Here is a 19,483-nt window from a genome sequence, read left to right as displayed (position 1 = left end):
CAACTGATACCTTTCTCAACGGAGAGGCCAAGGGCTGGAAGGAAGGAAGGAGAGTCAGTGACCTTGGGCAAGTCACTGACTCTCTATTTCCCATCTGTAAAACGAGCCTCCCTATGTCCCAGGTATAGTGTGAGGATAAATGCATTAATGTTGGGAAGGAGCTCAGATTGTATGGCTGCCTGTCATAACCAACAATGACATCGCAACATTTTGTCTCTTCTCTTGTGGCGAGATAGTCAGAGCTGCGAGGAGCAAGGCCACAAACAGATGTCACATAGCCAAGTGTAGGCTCCAACTGAAGAGTTGGCATGATGCTTGGCCCTTTTTCCAGTCTGTCCATTCCTCGGATTGGAATTAAGGTAGTAAGAGTGCTAAACGCTATAGAAGTAACTAGATAGCTAGAATGGGCATACAACGGATGCAACATAACTCCTGGAGGAGGAGCCTTCCAGCTCGCTGGGCTGGGCTCGGTGTTTGTGTGTCTGTGAAGTTTTTATTGCTGCTGCGCAGACCATATATGGACTCTGGAGCAAGAGAAGACATCAACCCCAGGGCTGTCGATCCAGCACCACTACTCAGCAGTAACTACTGTAGAACTAGAAACAAGGAAACACGAGGCATGTGCCAGGCATTAAAGGACAAACAAAGCTGTGTTTCTTTTATTGAAATAATTACAACCATAGCGTGGGAAAAGAAGGTGAACAACTCTCCAGTGAGCATGTGTGAGGGAAACGATCGTGGGTGTTTTGTAGTACAATTATATACATCTTTCATCAGGCAAAGGCCATCAAGGTGAACCAGGAATAAAAGGAGCCACAGATTCTGTCAAAAGCTGCACGTACCCAACTGAGCTCAGTACACCCTGAAAATGGGCTATTGTGCTCTCTTCTCCTCTGATGACATGTAATTTACCAGGAAAAGCCAAAGAGCACGGGACAAGCTTCTTCCCTGGTGATTTCCAGGGGCATTGATGGGAGCAGTGATGGTGATTTGTACTGGTTAGACATTACCTCCCTCTGCATTAGGGTCCAGTCCTGGGAGGTGCTGAGCAGCTCCAGCAGTGGAAAAGGAAAGTGCTCAGCAGCTTGTAGGAACCACTTAGCACTGTGAAGGATCAGGCCCTAAAGCAGTGAATAGAAATGCACAAATTCCTTGGGCTCTGCTATTCTCTTCTCTGTCCTCTCTACTTTCACTTTAACAAGATGGGTGTGGCAGTGTGGGGACCAGCTTTGGAAACTCCTGCAAAACATTCAAACCAAACATCCAAAAACCTTTAACCTTTGTGACTTTTCCCATCTATAGAAACCTGCAATTCCTACCCCCTATCAAACTAAGGCATCAGCATCATTAACTTCTAAACAAGTTTGAGTGGGTCTGACCTAGCTGAGGATTTCAGGACAGGCTCATTGAATGCCGTGGTTCAGATGCTCTGAGGCTATGTTTTCAAGTTTCCTGTCCTGGTGAATCACTGGCAGCTTCATTATTAAATCCTCTCTAAAACTCACATCATTTGTACTTCTCCCCAGATCCAGACATGCTGCAGTCAGTCGACACATTGGTGGATGCACTTCACTGAGTGGGACTTAATCACTACTCGGGGGAAGCTGTATCTGTGTAACAGCTGCTGTTCTCTCAGCCATATGTAGTGCAGTAATTGGACTGCATGACAGCTTTCTGGCCAGAGAGGACCTTACTTCAGTATCCACTCGGCAACACTTCTCAACTACTTCCACAACTCCTTGGACATCATGCCAAAACCAAACCGTACTCAATTCCTCATAAGAATGGTCAAGGATTTAATGAGGATCCCCACATTCACTGCCTCTATACCTGAGAAGGGAGTTCTCGAAATTTCACCATCAGTTAAAGTCCCCAGGAAATAATTATTTCCTCCAAGAGACTTATATAGGCCCAGCCACTCACTGAGACGAACCAAGGATAAGACCCCCCCCAAATGTAAATTGTCATACAGTAGAACCTCAGAATTACGAACATCAGAGTTACAAACTGACCAGTCAACCACACATCTCATTTGGAACCAAAAGTACGCAATCAAGCAGCAGCAAAGAAAAAAAAAAAAGGCAAATACAGTACTGTACTGTATTAAACATAAACTACTAAACAAATAAAGGGAAAGTTTAAAAAGATTTGAGAAAGTACAGAAACTGTTTCTGTGCTTGTTTCATTTAAATTAAGATGGTTAAAAGCAGCATTTTTCTTCTGCGTAGTAAAGTTTCAAAACTGTATTAAGTCAATGTTCAGTTGCAAGTTTTTGAAAGAACAACCATAACATTTTGTTCAGAGTTACAAACATTTCAGAGTTACAAACAACCTCCATTCCCCAGGGGTTCGTAACTCTGAGGTTTTACTGTAGTTCCATTGAAGACAGTGGGGCCACAACCATTTACACAAGCTGAGGATCTGCACTAAATACTTGTTGGGGGAAGCCAGAAGAAGAGAAAGTGGATCCACTACAACAGATCGACATTGCAATTTTCAAGGTACCTAATCCTTTAACTCAATGGGAATTGGGCAACTGACTCCCTTAGGTGTCTTTGAAATCCCAGCCTCAGTCAACAAAGAAAACCCTTCAATTCTAAGCCAAACTATGGGGGGGGGGGCAAGGAGGTTAGAGAAAGAAGAACTAGCTGTGCATTTTGAGTTAGGGGTGAAGCAGCATATTTTGGATTTCAATAAAAACCGGTGACAAAAAATTAACAACATTGTGGAGTTTTGTGCAAACTTTAAAAATTTGCAGGGTGACTCAAAGCTTTGCTCCACTGTTAAGGATCCACCATGAGTTTTTTATGAAATGTAAGATAGGTTTGCTGTCCAAGCCCCTCACTCACCCACCCACACCTATGACTTGAGGCAAAACAATCAGGAGAACTTGAAATTCAGATGAAGGTCTCTGTACAATTCAGCTAATTTAAAACTCTAGGGGAGGATTCAGCCCACTGGGCACTGGTCAGTTAAGTACCTTTTGTAGAAAAAAGGTAGCAAAGAATTAAAAACCCCCAAACCCAAATATTAATTACACATTAGCATCACGTCACACTTATTGACCCACACAGACTGTTAGATTCTTCACACCTCACTCGTATCTTACAGACATTTTCCCAGCACGCTGGATAAAAAACAATCACAGTTCCCTCTCTCTCCTCTCCTAGACAAATGTCTCTTCTGCAAATGCCACTGTTTTGCACTCCTCTGGAGATGCATCTGTGTGTGGTTGGCTTTTGAGCCACTCCACTCTGCCCCGGATGAGTTCGCTCTCCACAGCTTCTGCATCCGCTGCATGGCAGTTCTTAGCCTCGTCGTGCTTGAAGTATTCCCTGACGGTGTTGCGGATGGAGGCTGGGAGGATGATACGGATGGTGTGGCTGAAGGCGTTGATGCTCTTCCTGTGGCTTTTGGCAGATGCCACTTGCTGAGCATCGTCCGTCAGCCCCTCTGCAGGGGGAATGCTTTGGGCAGTCTCTTTGCACTCCACCTGCAGCTGCTGGCGCGTTGCTTCGTGATGGTATCTCCTGGAGACAGACTGCAGCACCAAAGGGGTGTTCTGCCCATAGAACACTGTCTGGGGTATATGGACTCTTACTGTTTGTTGGCTCTTGGACGTGTTTTGGTCACTGCTGCTGTTCGATTTGGTGCTATGGACGCTCACTGAGAAACCCTCATCCTCCTGTTCCACTGGAGACCTCTGTGGGTTTCCTTTATTTGGAGCCATGTAAAAGGTTATCTTGGTGCACTTCAGGCTTTCCTGCCTGGGAAGGGAAACCTCTGGGCCTTTTATCTCAATGTGTTTAACTGATTTCTCCCTGGGCCCTTGCTGGCCAATCGCTGACGAGCTCTCATGGGCTGGGATATAAGTGGGGGAGTCTGTTTTACATTCAGACTCCTTGAAATAACATTGGTTTCCAAGAGCTTGTCCAGAGCTCCTGGCACATCTCGCTTGTTTTTCCTCTTCCTCCCAGTCACTCTCATTTAACAGGCTTCCCATGGCTGCCCCATTGATGGGCGCAAAGCCCTTCACTTCCCCAATGCTATGACTGCTCCCCATGTCCCTCTGCTCATACTTGCTCCATGAGTCCAAGTCACCAGGGTTCAAGGGCAAGGGAGATGTCAAGGGCTTTTTCCATTCTTTCAGGGACCTCTTTGCTGTCTTTGGAGACAAGGCATGGAGTCGGGTGGAGGTGCCAAACATGAAAGGCAGGGAGGAGACATCTGTGGGGCTGAAGGCTGAGGACTCAGAGCAGTAGGAGAAAGCGCTGTCTAAGGAGCTTAGTGAGGAGGCTGAAGGGGAAGTGGTGGTCGAGGAAAGACTGGAGAAGCTGGACCTGTTGGACAGGCTGGTTTTCTGAAAGCTGAGTTTCTTCACCCTAGAGCTGGTCTGAGGTGATTGCCAGAAATTCTGCCTGGTCTTATTCAGCCCAGGGCTCAGGCCTTCATCAATCAGCTTCTGGCTCTCCAGCTGCAGCTGCTTGAGCCTCTGGATGTAATCAGTGTGACTATGCATGATGGTGGCATCACAGCTGGACTGGCGGGCCACCGGCTCATGGCACTGGGTGGGGAGCTGAGAGCTGAGGCAGACACTGGGCTCAGAAGAGCACCGATCCCTTGCAGGACTCAGTGAACGTATGGAGTCAATGGAGCAGAAGGAGCCCTCTTCCTCTAGGAGGTCATAACTGTCTGCGCTGGCGTTCTTCTTGGTTTTGCTTTGGTAGCAGGCAGTGATCTCACTAAACAGATCCCAGTCTTCCTGCTCCTCTTCAAGTAACAAACCACAGGACGAGTCAAACATGGAGACGGCTTGAGGCACGTGATGATGCTTTGGTCTTTCCTGGTCACAGGCAGCAAACTCCATCTCATCAGAGGAATCGTTGTGCTGAGCCATGCCAATACCTGGGGAAGACATTCAGAGAGAATGCAAATTAACTCTGCAATTCTACAGAAATGCACATAATTATCTGTGTTCCTATCTACCTGCCAAAGTGCCTATCAACTAGGTACCAAAGGGTATGTTTGCACTTTGAGATGGAGGCGATACCCAGCTTGAGGAGACAAACCCATGCTAGCTCTGATCAAGCTAGTGCGCTAAAAATAGAGGGTAGCTGTGGTGGTGCAAGTGGAAGGAAAGGCTAGCTGTCCTGAGTGTGTGTCCAGCATCTCAGATTCTCACCCCCTTCCAGCTCAAAGTGCAGTCATATTCTATAACTGAAACAACAGAGTACCTTCCCTTTGCAGATCTTCAAGTGCTTTATGAATGTTAATTACTTAATTCTCACCAGACTTCTGCGAGGCAGAAGGAGAATTATCCACCGTGTTTTACAGTTGGGGAAACTGAGGCATGGAGTGGGGGAAATGACTTTCTCAAGGCTACACAGCAAGTCTGTGGCAGAAGTGGAAATGGAACCCCAAAGTCCTGGCTCACGAGACTCAGGCTCTCATCATTAGACCACAGTCTGTGTGTATTCAGTAGAGGCACGTGGATCCCTTTAAATTCCGACCTACCAAGTCTAATTTTAGAAAATTGGTTTAAACTGTTCCACTTAAAAAAAAAAAGGCCATTGGGAAATGGTGCTTGCTCCACGAATTCTGAGGCAAATTGTCTGTCTGTCAAACTTGGAGCAGCTGGAAACGATAGTGGGGTAATGGAGAAGGGGAAAGCCAGCAGTTTCCACGGTATGCATCCGATGAAGTGAGCTGTAGCTCACGAAAGCTCATGCTCAAATAAATTGGTTAGTCTCTAAGGTGCCACAAGTACTCCTTTTCTTTTTGCGAATACAGACTAACACGGCTGTTACTCTGAAACCAGCCAAATAGGGATGCGTATCTGTGGGTGCTGTGCCTGCATCTTTCAATGCCCTCATCAAAACATATGCAGGAAGTAAGGGGAAAGAACTGGCTATGATCGAGTCCTCTCTTCTAGTTTCCCCTGGACGAGGAGTGTGGGAATTGTAATTTTCTTTGTAAGAGGCATTTGACAGCGGTTGTGAGTGACCGGACATCTCTGGGGAGGTTCCACAGCCTTACCCAGGAAATCCTCAGAGCTTTTGGATTTTTGTTTGTCTGGTCTTTGAAACAGCGAAGTGATGTCACCTCCAAAAATTTCCGCTGAGTTTTCAATCAGGAACTGCACTAACATGGCCACCTGCCGAAGGAGAGGAAACACTGGGGTCAGTTTGGGGAAAATATATCCACCTTTATTATCCTCCAAGACAAAATAGCCCAGGGAGACAATGTGATGATGCCTTTCTCTGGACAAATGCAACACTTAATTCTGAAGCGTCTCTTTGGCTCAGAAAGCTAGAAAGCTTTCTAGCTTTGATGCTTGTGTATTAGCCATAGCCGGAGGCAAGAAGCTGGAGTAAATGGACCAATAGTGTGAGCTGATACAGCAAATCCTGTGGTCCTAATTATTATTGTCATCATATCACAGGCAATATTCTGCCTCTGGGGAGATGTGTCATGATGTTAGATTTGTTCCTCTCTGCAGGATGGTGCCACCATTATTAGATATTTCAGATGGAGAGGCAGTTTCCTCCCTTCTAATGGAATGCTAAATGCCCTCCTAGCCACTCCCAGCACAAGATGTCCAGCAGGGAAGTCCATTTGTTAGAGCAGATCATGACTTCTTTTGGTGCCTCCATCCCTGGAGAACCTCGGTGGCCAAGTCACCCCACAGCAATATGCACAGGGTGGTGGTGTTGAAGCAAAAAAGGCTACTTACCTAAAGTAGTTTAACACTTTATATTTCCTTTGTAGGCTGCAGAGGAACATGACATAGGAGATGGGAAGAGGGGAAGAAAATCACGGGCAGAATCCCACCAAGAGTATTTACCTTCTTTGTAGACCTGCTTTCCTCTTCAGGCCCAGTGGGGCTAGGAAGCCATAGCATGTTGGGAGCTATGCAAAGAGCCAGGTTAAATGCATTCATCTGATTCTCCTCTGAATTCTGCTCAATATGATGCAGGACTCCAAACAGGTGTCTGAGTAAAATGAGGTTGGCTTCTGGGAGCTGCTTCACCAAACTGCCCAGGGAAAAGAAACAAAGCAAAACAAGGAGCTTGTAAAACCTGGTCCCCAAAAATGACAATTGACTTTCAAAAGCCCTGCCTATATTACAGGTACAATGGCGTTTTTGTAACCTGTTTTTGACACTCTCATCTGACCCCTCTACAACAAATAGGTTTGAGTTATGTTCACCACACAGTTATGTCCCTATCATGTTTGTGCATTCACACCTACCATGCTGCCTAATGCATTCTGGGAAAATTTGGACTTTAGTCCATAGTGCCTCAGCAGATGCTAGAATGCCTGGAGGACACACATACAGACCAATGCCAGCAGCACGGTCAGTGATGCACTTTGCTAGGACCTACGGTACAAAGATCTGAGGGGAAGGAGGACCAGCCAAACTCTTACCGTTTTAAAAAAACCCTGTACTGAGCTAGGTACAGGAAGAGATTTGTCATATGGGTTATGCCCATGTGATGCTAATGGACAAGTCCTGCTCAATGTGCCAGTCTGAGGCAGGTAAATGACCTCATCAGGTCCCTGATACTATGTCTGGCAGACTGCTCCTTCCTGACTATCACACTGATGTGGCTATCGTTTTAACTTTGTTCATGCGAGAAAGAACCACCAAAGTTAAGCATCTAATTCCATTTATATCCAATAGTACCACTGAAATCCAAATCACTGTCCTTTCTTTGCTTGAATTCTAGTAATTACAGCTGGTAATCAGAAAAGACTTTTTTTGGTAGGGGCCAGGGCGGAGGTTTGGTAAAGAAAAAAAAAGTCTCATGAACAATTTTGTCAAAAATGTCAACATCTTTCACTAAAAAATTGTTTTGATGAAAAAGTTCTGACCAACTCTGCTAGCAACTGGCATGCATACCCATCAGCAGCCAGTGGCTCAAGAGCAGTGAGCTGGCCTACAGCAATATGAGGAGTCTTTTAGAACACGGTAACTATGCTGTGCAGGTGGAAATGATACATGCCTCCTCAAGAGAGACACAGTGGGACATTTACATACCTTTTGATGGCTTCAGTCTTATGCCCTCGATTTACTGTGTCCACAGCTTCCATCCACAGCCCGTGCATGTCTGAGGATAGAACACTATCAGGTATATTTCGTAGAAAATCCTGAATTAAATATATATATGCAGAGCATTCTGGTCAGTTTTGAATCATTTGTTTCATGACGCATAAATGTTCATTTAAATTAAACATAAGATAAAATGAAACGTGACACAAATCAATTCCCACAAGGCCTCCCTGCTCCCCATGGCATGTAGCACTGCAAACAGACTTGGTCTGTGTGTCTTAGAAGGAAAAGGACCGTCTAATCCATCCATTGGCTAGAGCTGGATTATTCCCCATAGTACTGTACATTTGCCAGGGCTTTGCCTAGTCCAGATTTAAATGTCCAAACAATGGGGTTTCTACCACTTCCCTTGGGATACTATTCCACAGCTCAATATATGGCTTGAATTGGAATCAGTCTGAATCCCCATTCAAGCAAACAGTGACCTGGGGAGATTTCTACCCTGTAGGCTGGCCAACAAGTGGAGAACTGGGAACACATTTCAAGTGCAGACGTGAACTGTTCTCATCTCATTTAAGTTAAGTTATAACTTGAGTGTTGCCCCAGCTCAAGTCCCATCCACACTCAACCAGCCTTAACTCAAGTGCAGTGGTGCTTTTCATGCGAGCTGGCTGGCCCATCAGAAAGTAGAGTGTAAAGCTTGAATTAGCACAACTCATCAGCTGCTAACACAACCACTGTGTAGTGTGGACACAGGTAAGCTTCACTCAAGTGCTACTAGTCCTCCAGTGCCTTCCCACAAGTTCTTCCACAATTCACTGGGAAATAATTCACAGAGCAGCTCCACTTGCTGTAGCACAAAGAACTCCCCAAAGTCCTAGCGAATACACCAATGAATGCCGTGCCAGTGTGGACACAGCAGCTCGAATGTTATACTGCAGTGTGGCTGCTAGCACTTGAGCTAAGCTAACTTGGTGGGAATAACTTGAATGCAGGTAATTCAAGTTAACTCTGCAGTGCAGACACAGCCCTAATCTGTTTAACCCCTTGCTGCCTGAGGTTCTGTTGTAGTTTTGCATTAGAAGGTACAAAAAGGGATACTGGCCTGAGGGCCAATATTCCTTTCTGCATGTTAAAGACAGTTAAAGCAGAAAATCTCCACGCATGCAGGGACATGTCTCCTCTCTTACATGTACCCAGCCATGAGATAGGGGCAGGGTATGAAGAATGTGCCCAATTAAAAATGCTTTCCCCTGGCTGGTGGGATCATGTTACTCCCCTCACTGAATGCAAAGTGCTGTGTTAGGGTAGATTTTAGCCCAGAGGGCAGTATTGCTTGGAGTAACTTACAGTGATGACTGCTGCAGCCACAAAGACTGACTCGCCATCCATCTGGACATCATCTCCAGAGTTCAATTTCTCTTTCAGTTCCTTGCATATCTTGGCATTGGCTGAGCGCCTGAAAATGCCTCTTGTGGAGGGACCTTCATGGTACAGCAGAAGCAGCATATCCTAGGAGAAAGCCCAGCCCCGAGATAGATTTAGAAGGGTTTATCATCTGAACCAGGGCTAAGGCTGGTCAGCATTAGATAGGAGATTCTCGAGGAAACCTAGATGGTACAGGAAGTCATATGGGTGACTCTGTAGGGGATGCTTTCGTTCATGATTTTGAATGAGTACTGAATCAATGTTATAGCACAGGAGAGTACTACTCTTTCTCCTGCCCATACACACCTGGGTGACAGGAGCCTCAGAGATACCACAGGGGACTAATACAGAGGTGAATGGATAGATGATCTATTCAAACTTATGCTGGGATTCATGACATAAACCCCATCTTACCATAATCGGCTTGGGGAGGATTCCGTCGGGACACACAGAGGACAAAGACAGGCCAAAGAGTTTCCGTGGGGTGGGTGGAGAATGTGATGTTGGGCTGCCCGTGGGGGTGCTGGAAGTCCGTCGCAAAGCCCAGTCAATCAAGGATTTCTTCCTCTTGGTATGTTTCTGCAAGGATTCTGAAATAGCCAAAAGCCCCTTGCGTTACAGTGTGCTCATTGTGCAAGGACTGTGCATTAGCCATGGGGTGGGGGGTCAAAGTTATGCAGATGGGTTTATATCTATTACAGTGAAATAGAATGTCAAAATTCCTATGTCATGGACTGGAAATATATGGGAGTCTTGACTGGGAGAAGTCTCTTAAATCCAGTCTGCAGAGTAAGGTCAGTCTCCTAGTGAAAAGCCACAGGAGCAAATAGTTCACAAACATGCCATCGCACAAAGTGTTTGTACAGCGTCTAGCACGCTGGGGGCCCATTCTTGGCTGGCCCTTCGGCACTACCGTAATAAATGTTAGTCATAATAAAATAATAATAATAACAACAACAATAATAAAAGTCATTTATCTGCTGTGAAGAAGGGCTGGGCAGCCTTAATGCTGGGGACACCATTCAGTCATGCGTCTCCTTACTGCAGTGCAGCGAGTGGCTTAGAGTTGGATGGGCATATTCCCTAGCACTTTGAGGGCTGAAGTTAGGAGTTAGGCGCTGTGATTCTGTGTGCCACAACGCGTCACTTTTAGGGGCCTGGAAAAAAATCACTACTATTCACAAAGCCCGAGTTAGGTGTGTAGGCTCCTATACAATGAATGGGGAGAGCTCGCCCCCTTAGAATGCAAGTCACAAAAGCCAGTAGGCTAGGTGGGGAGCCAATGGTGGGGGTGGGTGGGTGCTAATCTCCACCCCTTTCTAAGAGATAGGTGCTTAAGTCCAAGCTGCAGGGGGGCACCTAACTCTGTTTGTGAGTCTTAGCTGGGAACCCCCTTTTGATTTAGGAAGCCTGCACTATCTTAGCAACAAGTGGGTGGGGGGGAGAAGGAGCCCAGTGGTTAGGGTACTCCCCTGGGATGCGGGAGACCAACAGTTCCAAGTTCCCCTCTTTGAAGAGGGATCTGCCACCTCTCAGGTGAGTGCCCTATCCACTGGGCTGTCGGATATTTTACAGTTATAGGGAGTCCCCCAGTCTCTCAAGTTGAAGCTGTTGCACTGAGGGTTAATAATGTTACGGGGTGGGGAGGGGCTGCTGCTTCATGTAAGCTCACCTACAGGGGACGGATCCGGTAGGCAGCTTCTGAGCACACCTGTCAGATCAGGCGAGTTAGGCTGGCAAGTGCCTTTCTTCCCTTGTTTTGGGAACCACTCCAGGACTTAGTTGGGAGATAGGCCCCTGAATGCCCACAGGCAGGCAGCCATGCACGTGCCCAGAGTGAGAAATATAGGCACCTCGGGAACTTTAGTGCAAAAACTTAGGTGCTAAGTGAGTTTAGGTACTTTCAGGGTTCAGCAGGAGTTTTGTTCATCACAGTGAACCTGAAACTGGGACTTAGGTGCCTAAAACACGGACTTCGGCACATAACTTCTTTTGTGCATTCAGCCCTGAGTGATGAACTTCTTCTATCTCTTCGTGAATAAGTTATCTGTGAATCATCTTTTTTATTATGTGTGCAGCTCTACAGAGGGTCAAATAATATTCATCAGAGAAACTAATGGCGCATTTTTCATCAATTGGCAAATACATTTGTCATGGATAATTCTTGTATCATTTGAATGGCTCTAGCATGGATGTTATTACATGGTGAGTTCAAGGCATCAGTAAACCATTAGCCAGTCAAGAAACAAAGACCTCAGAAACAACATGTCTCCTATGCTTCTTGGGAAGACCCGGTCAGAGAGCTAAATATGGTCTTTTTGGTGATGCTGTGTGTGGCGCATAGCAATTCATCCAAGGGGATCGTAACTTTCTGTTGAATGCTAATCAAACACCTAAAATTTGGTAATGAGAGCCAAAGTAACGGTTAAGGGTGAAGTCCTGCTACCCCTGAAGTCAATGTATGTTCAGTGGGAGCAGGAACAGACTCTGATTTATAAAGGGACAAAATCAACCCTCCTTTCACTGCGGATGTATTCAAGCTGAGTGTGTCTATCTAAAATAAAAACACAATGCAACAGAAAGTCAGCAACTGTCACAGGGAGAGCTCCCAAGTTCTTTGAAGGGACAGACGGTATCATCTGGACTCTCACCTCTCCTCAGCTGCCTTGGAGCTTGGGGCCTGGGTTTCAGGATGAACTGACACTGCTTGTCCTTGGGAAGCTGATCCAGGAGGGAAGCCTCTGTCCCATCAGCTAGGAGTGTGTTGTTGTTGGTTCCATGGTGCTGGTCAACAGTCTCTCGGAGGCAGCTCAGTATGATGCTGAAAGGATGCTCATGACCTGTTGAGACAAGAGCCACAGAAAGACCAGGTGAGGATGCAGAACTCATGATTTTCACGCTGTGAAAGCAATTAGGGAACCCGGTTTGGTTTGTAGTGGTCAGACATCCACATCTCACAACTTCCACAGCAGTGAGTTGGTGGCAATCCCATCAGAGAGCCCAAGGACTGAATGGGCCATGGAGACAGAGCCCTCCTATTACTCCCTGATATGCTTTCCTCTAGGTCAGAGGTGAGGTGCACTGCTCAGTGGCAAAGATTTGGGGAAGCCTGCTCTGCTGTGCCAATGCTGCATATGCTCTGGGCTAAAGAGAAAACTTTGACTGAAGAGGGTTTCAGCCTAGAACCTTGCACGAGCACCAGTGTTCTCTCTAATTTTTCCCACGCATGTGGAGAATGAATTTTGTTATGTGCACCAATATGGAGGTGATGTGTCACACATCATCTTCATATTGGTGCACATAACAAAATTCATGTGGTGGGGGTGGGGCCGAGGGGTTCGGAGTGTGGAGAGGGCTCAGAGCTGGAGCAGAGGGCTGAGGTACGGGGAGGTGAGGGCTCCGGCTGGGGGTGCAGGCTCTGGGGTGGGGCCAGGGATGAGGGGTTTGGGGTGCTGGCTGCTCTGGGAGTATAGCAGGGAGAGAGGACTCCCCCAAGCACTTTCTCCCCACAGCAGCACCTGTGTTGGGGTGGAGAGGTGCCTCTCCCCCAGGAGCTCTGGGGCGGGGCTGGGTTGGGTTGGGGCTGTGGGAGGGGCACCTCTCCCCGCTGCAGCAGGTCCGGGGCTGGGGGAGAGGCATCTCTCCTCACCACAGCCCTGAGTACCTGCACGGGGCTTAATAGGCTGCTGCGTGGCCTCGCAGCTTAGAGGGAACTTAGACGAGCTCTACACTCACGAGGGGAAAAGAAATCCAAGGAAAAAGGAGAAGGATAAAAGTGAAGGTTCAGTTGCTTTTTCGGATGTGAGACGTTGCCTTTAAGAACACAGACAGGAGTGTAAAGATCAATGCAGCAACTCTTAGATTTAAAATGATATTTTGGAAGGGTATGCTGGATGGCCTCACTAGGCATTCATGCCTCAGCCTTCCCAAATCTGAATGCAGAGGAACACATCATTATTAAGATTTGAATTATAGTAGTGCTTAGAGGCCCCAACTAGGATTAGGCCCCATTGTGCTAGGCACTGTACAAAATGCATAGTGAGAAATAATCCCTGCTGTGAAGAGTTTACAGTCCAAATGTAACCCACAAACCTCCTGGGTGTGGTGTTCTGTCCCATCAAGTGGCATGAGACCACTTAGAGAGAGATTAATGAGTCTACTCTACAGCCTTAGCTAAGAGCCATATGGCCTGAGGTTCATGCATTTAGCTCCAGAGGCCCCAGGTTTGATCCTGCCTGCTGATGACCGGGGTCTGTTGGTGTTACATGAACAGACAAGACAGACAAGGGTGGGAGGGAAAACAGAGAGGCAAAGTGACTTGTCCAAGGTCACACAGCTGGCCAGTGGCAGAGCAGGGAATAGACCCTGTCAGGGTTCCCTCCCCACTCTGAACTCTGGGGTACAGATGTGGGGACCCGCATGAAAGACCCTCTAAGCTTATTTCTACCAGCTTAGGTTAAAAACTTCCCCAAGGCACAAATCCTTTCCTTGTCCTTGAACAGTACTGCCACCACCACCAAGTGATTTAGACAAAAATTCAGGAAAAGGGTCACTTAGAGTCCCTTGTTCCCCAAAATATTCCCCCAAGCCCTTTCACCCCCTTTCCTGGGGAGGCTTGAGAATAATGTGAGTACCGACCAGACCCTTTGTCCCTAGGACACTGAAAATCAAACAGGTTCTTAAAGGAAGAACTTTATTTAAAGAAAAAGTAAAAGACTCACACCTGCAAAATCAGGATGGAAGGTAACTTTACAGGGTAATAAAAAGATTTAAACACAGAGGACTCCCCTTTAGGCTCAGCTTCAAAGTTACAAAAAAACAGGAATAAAACTCCCTCTCAGCATAGGGAAAAATCACAAGCTAAAACAAAAGATAATCTAACACATTTCCTTGCCTTTACTTACAATTTCTGTAATTGTAAATGTATGATTTCAGGTATGTTTTCAGGATATGTTTTACCTTCTTGGTCTCTCTCTCCATCCAGAGAGGAAACATCAAAGAAAGCACAAACAAAACCTCTCCCCCCTGCAAGATTTGAAAGTATCTTCTTTCCTTATTGTCCTTTTGGTCAGGTGCCAACCAGGTTATTTGAACTTCTTAACCCCTTACAGATAAAGTGATTCTGTACCTCTGGCCAGGAGGGATTTTATGTTACTGCATACATAAAGGTTGTTACCCTTCCCTTTATATTTATGACAGACCTCCTTCTCTCCTGACTCCCAGTCCAGTGCACTATCTACTAACCATGCACCCCTCTCTGAGGCACACATTCTGAGCTCATTTATTTGTAGTGGCAGTGGAAAGTGGAAAGTTTACTTTAATAACTTCCTGAGTTTGGTAACCCATTATAATACTGGCTATTGGAGATATGAAAAAGGTTCCTGAAGAATGGAGTCTGAGCTCCCGTTGCGTGTGCGAGCACTGAAGGGTGGGGAGAATTGTTTCCTTAATAGCTTCACATTATCAGATGTGAATACAATCTCGTTTGGAAAGACAATATAATTTTATTTACTTTAAACAGACACCAAAGGGACATGCATCAAGCTTGATCCGTCTACCTTAGGGCACACATCTGTGTTTTTATGGGGGTGTCACTATTTACATTCCCTCCTCCACTCTATAAATATGTCACGACTGTTTTTAAAATCAATCAATCAAAAGCCATCAGCCCAATCTTCATTAGCCACCCTAGATAACACTCCATGTGCACACCTCTATGTAACAAACCAGCATGCGTGTCCCTCTACTCACAAGCTACCCTACAATAACAATCCAGTGTGTGAATTCCTGTGCTCATGAGGTATTCTACAATTAACCAACTGGTGTACACATCCTATACTAGTGTTCACTACCCTGTGCTCACACGCTACCCCACAATAAAAATCCAGCAGGTGCTTCCCTTCACTTATGACCATAACAAATAAGCATGCTCAGCAAGCACGTGGCGAGAAACACCAACAATCACAAACCAATGTGTGCCGCTAAGTGCCCATAAACAACCCTACAATAACAATCTTATGATGACAACAAGCTCTTCAGAGCAAGCCTACAATAACAAACCAGTGTGCTCAAACCTGATGGGAGAATCAATCCAGAAAGGAAACCACATCCCAATTTCAACAACAACGGGAAAGTAACTACTTTTTAAAATGACCAAATACACATTAGAGAGGCAAGGTGGGGGAGGTAATATATTTTATTGGACCAGCTTTTGTTGGTGAGAGAGACAAGCTTTCAAGCTACACAAAGCTCTTCTTCAGGTCTGGGAAATGAAGAAGAGCTCGGTGTAGCTTGAAAGTTCATCTCTCTCACCAACAGAAGTTGGTCCAATAAACAATATTACCTCACCCACCTTGTCTCTAATATCCTGGGACCAATACGTCTACAGCTACGCTGCATAAGAAATATGTTTTGACAGGCGTCACTGGAAGCTGTATCCAAGTACAAAACTTGTCCGTTGGGGTATCACTCAAGCCATTACATGTTATTGTTGAACCCCAAAAGATTTAGTTTAGGTAGCTAATCATCAGTTCGGCCCTCAGGGTATTGGTCAAAATAGTGGGAGTGATGCTTGGACCTTAAAAAGTTCTGTTCAGATATGCAACCCACAGTTTAGATGCTTCAGAGCACCTTTGATCTGGACATTGTATAACACAGACTGATTCTTTGTTCCCTCCCCATTGCTAGACTACATATAGAATTCTGATTGTGCTTACGAGAGCAGCACAAGGGAAGCCTGTCTCTTTCAAAAGGATCAGACCTTCATAGCTCTGGTCATGTTAAAAGTACCAGGAGGACACTGTACCTTTTGGTATGTGGGGGATTCTGGCCTCTGATAGGAATTGCAAAGATTTGAAAATATATTAAAATAAAACTTAAAACAAATACTTACAAGTTTTTTGAACTCCAGAAAAAGGTCAGGTTGGGTTTGATTCTTATTTTATCCAAATGGCCCTTCCCTAAATATGATTCTATCACAGCATCATACATAATAATAGAATTTGTTATAAATTGCTATGGGAAAGATTGGAGAGACTGGCTTCATACACTTTGCCAAAGGAAATACCCCGTCTAATTTTAATTGTACATTTAATCATACTTCGCTGTCTTGTTTTTGCCAATCATGCAAATATGAAAAACATTTTTTTTTTGCAAACTTCAGCTTTGGTACTTTCTAAGATTAATGCCTGGAATTAATAAGACAAAACACTGTGTTTTATTTTGTTTGGTAGTTGTGTGCTTCTGAAATCATCTCATGTAAAGCCCTGATAGTGGCCTGGCTCTGAAACCCCAATATGTACATTTATTTTCCTTCCAACCTCCCAAAGTTTTTATAATCTAAACAGAAATTGAAAAAAAAAAAAAAAGGAACTTTTCAAATAAACAACTTGCAAAGCACATTTCTCCAAATGCCCTGTGTCTCCTTGTGAGATTGGTTTCAGATTAGAGTGGGTATTCAGACTAAAGCAACACAAAAAGTCTTGTTAAATAAACCATCTACTTAATGGGCTATGACCTCTTGCCTGAAAAACAGTTTCTTTAAATCTGAGCTGGACTGCTTTGAAAAATAAATACCAAACAAAAAAGATTAATACTTTGGGCTTTTGATAGAGGGCTTAAACGTCACCAACAAATACGTTTTAAAACAGGTCTTCCTTCACTTACCTACCTGCCAAGACCTGCTTCCCCTACAAGATTGGAAGCCATTGCTACCATCTAACGAAACATGCTGCATGCAGTCCTTGTTATGCTTTAGGTGTTAGGGTGGGATTTGCTCCCCAAGAAGTCAATAATAGCTGAAGGCACTCAAGACCTAGTGGGAGATGCTCAGCCCTGATTGATAGAGTCCAATCTGGCAAGTCCTTTGTGTGTGTGGAACAACCGACTGAAGGTTATAGATGCCAAGAGCTCACACCCAGGGGTGCACAGCATTTTTTAACAATGGATTGTGAGTGCAACATCAGATCTTTAAAGAGCCAGCATGCAGGTTGAGATGGATTTTGCAAAGAGACAGAGATGCTTCCCTTATTCAGTGACCAACATTATTATTATTATTATTATCATCATCATCACTGACCTGCTACATCAGCACCTACATGCTGGCATACCTAAAGGAAAAATGGAAGAGCTCTTACCAATAAGGGGATAAGCCGGGTCATCCTTTCCTGATATCACCCAGAGGTGGTAGTCACTTGGTCTACCCTGTGGATTGAGAAAGAGAAGGGAAAACATATAAAAGGGAGCCAAGGACTGAAAAGAGGGACTGGAGAAGCTGGACACAGCACACAAAACAACTGGAAGAGGTAACAGTGGAACAGGCCAAGGGTCAGAAAATGAATAGCTGTAAACATCTGGGAAAACAGCCTGGTTAGGAGTGACAAGCTCTCAGAATCTGTTTGTCTGACATGCAGAGGAAGGTGAAAGGTTCAGGAGAGGGAGAGAAAGGTAACCAGAAGGATGAAAACAAACTAGGGTTTCCCCAACATCCACATAGAAGGCTCAGATTCAGGAAGTCTCTTGACATATTGATCAGACATCATCACTCAATTCCAGAACCCCTCAGGAATGGTGGTATTTACTGGCTACAAAGGGATGAGTGCAACACTCAGTACAAGCTTCAAGTTCAGAAGGTTTCTGTGTTTTGCCTTGACTGACATGTAAGGTTACAAATATTGCTATTCAAGTTTACACAGGCACAAATATTTCCTATCTTCCATCAGCTTGCATAATGAGATTCCGAGCCAAGATCAGCCCTGGTAGAAGTGGATGTAAGTCTCTGGAAATCAATGGAGTTGCATTTACTTACACAAAACCTGAATTTGGTCCATTACGTGGATGTGTGTTTTTATAAATCTTTATATCTGGACAAACATATTCTCTGTAGTCTGGAGAATACTAGTATTCTAATGGCTAACTAGAGCCAGTCATTGTCAATTTTTACCAGACTCCACCATATCTGTACCTGTACCGTACTGTAAAACAGATGTTGCCACCTTCCCAACAGAATATCTGGCAGGATGTGCAGTGGCTACTTACAGGAAGTCCAAGCTGATTAGCTGTCTTCTTGATCACATTGTCTGCCGTTTCTGTGTTGGACACATTTACTGTAGTGGTCTAGGCAAGGAAGACAAAGATGTGCTTAGAAAGTTAATGGGCTGGAAATGGTGAGGGTTGAGGTTTGGTAACATTGTCACATGGCTTGAAAATCAAGGCAAGATGCTACTGTCTTGTCACCTGTTTAGGCAGGGTAGTGTCTGACATTGCCAAACATGAAGAAACGATAACACCATGAAGGTAGGGTTTTACCACTAATTTATTAGTTTGATAATACACTGGTAATTTTACTGGCCATGGGAGATTTGGACCAACCTGGGAATACAGTAGGATCATTCCTAAACACAATGATATTACAATGGAACAACAATGCTCACCACCTTCTTTCTATCACTTTTCTAATACGGCACAAAAGTAACACAATGGAAATGCAAACCACAGAATCCCAGTGGGACTCAAACATCATGCTGCCAGAGATGAAACCCAGACTGGTACCTCCACTGTTAGCAGAGGAGTGAAGCACAGTTCAGAACTCGAGCAATGCAATGGGATTTTGTAGTCCTTTCCTGAGGGAAGGACCATCAGAAGGTGGGAATCAACCAGTGAGCCAGGCATGAACCCCAGAACTTTAGATTGTCCTCTTTCATCACCCTCTCAAGTAGGGCCTAGCTACTTTAGCAAGGATGCTGGATACATTATCAGCATAATAGCCACCCCATACCCACTCCAGATCTCCATGCAGTGTTGGTCTGATGAGTGGGTTCTCAGTATTACTCACAGAAGTACAGCTGTCAGCATCCAGAAGGAGGATTTGGACTGTTAGGTTTTTGGGATATTCATTCTGTTTCATCTCATTGATTTGCCTGAAAATCAGGGGGTGTAAAAAACAGAAGCAATCACATCATAACAGAGTTTGAGAAAATAACTATAGCAAATGCATCTTAACAC

The 19,483-nt window shown here is 45.1% G+C and overlaps 1 protein-coding gene across 3 annotated transcripts in view; it reads right to left on the bottom strand.

Annotated features, from left to right (window-relative positions):
• Positions 1 to 2,069: 2,069 nt before the first annotated feature.
• LOC140917696 (uncharacterized) overlaps positions 2,070 to 19,483 on the bottom strand; it is a 57,276-nt gene continuing 39,862 nt past the window's right edge. For all 3 annotated transcript variants that reach the window (XM_073361006.2, XM_073361009.2, XM_073361007.2), the window contains 10 exons: positions 19,314 to 19,398; positions 18,518 to 18,595; positions 17,617 to 17,683; positions 12,133 to 12,321; positions 9,896 to 10,071; positions 9,404 to 9,565; positions 8,042 to 8,151; positions 6,845 to 7,034; positions 6,037 to 6,154; positions 2,070 to 4,905 (listed from right to left, as the gene is read on the bottom strand). In XM_073361006.2, the coding sequence (XP_073217107.2) occupies positions 3,167 to 4,905; positions 6,037 to 6,154; positions 6,845 to 7,034; positions 8,042 to 8,151; positions 9,404 to 9,565; positions 9,896 to 10,071; positions 12,133 to 12,321; positions 17,617 to 17,683; positions 18,518 to 18,595; positions 19,314 to 19,398 (2,914 nt within the window). In that variant the 3' untranslated portion in view covers positions 2,070 to 3,166. The remainder of the gene's footprint in view (positions 4,906 to 6,036; positions 6,155 to 6,844; positions 7,035 to 8,041; positions 8,152 to 9,403; positions 9,566 to 9,895; positions 10,072 to 12,132; positions 12,322 to 17,616; positions 17,684 to 18,517; positions 18,596 to 19,313; positions 19,399 to 19,483) is intronic.

This window comes from Lepidochelys kempii, chromosome 9 (assembly GCF_965140285.1).
Source record: "Lepidochelys kempii isolate rLepKem1 chromosome 9, rLepKem1.hap1, whole genome shotgun sequence".
Lineage (NCBI taxonomy): Eukaryota > Metazoa > Chordata > Testudines > Cheloniidae > Lepidochelys > Lepidochelys kempii.
Note: the sequence above shows the minus strand (reverse complement) of the source record. Positions and strands in the feature narration are given on the sequence as shown.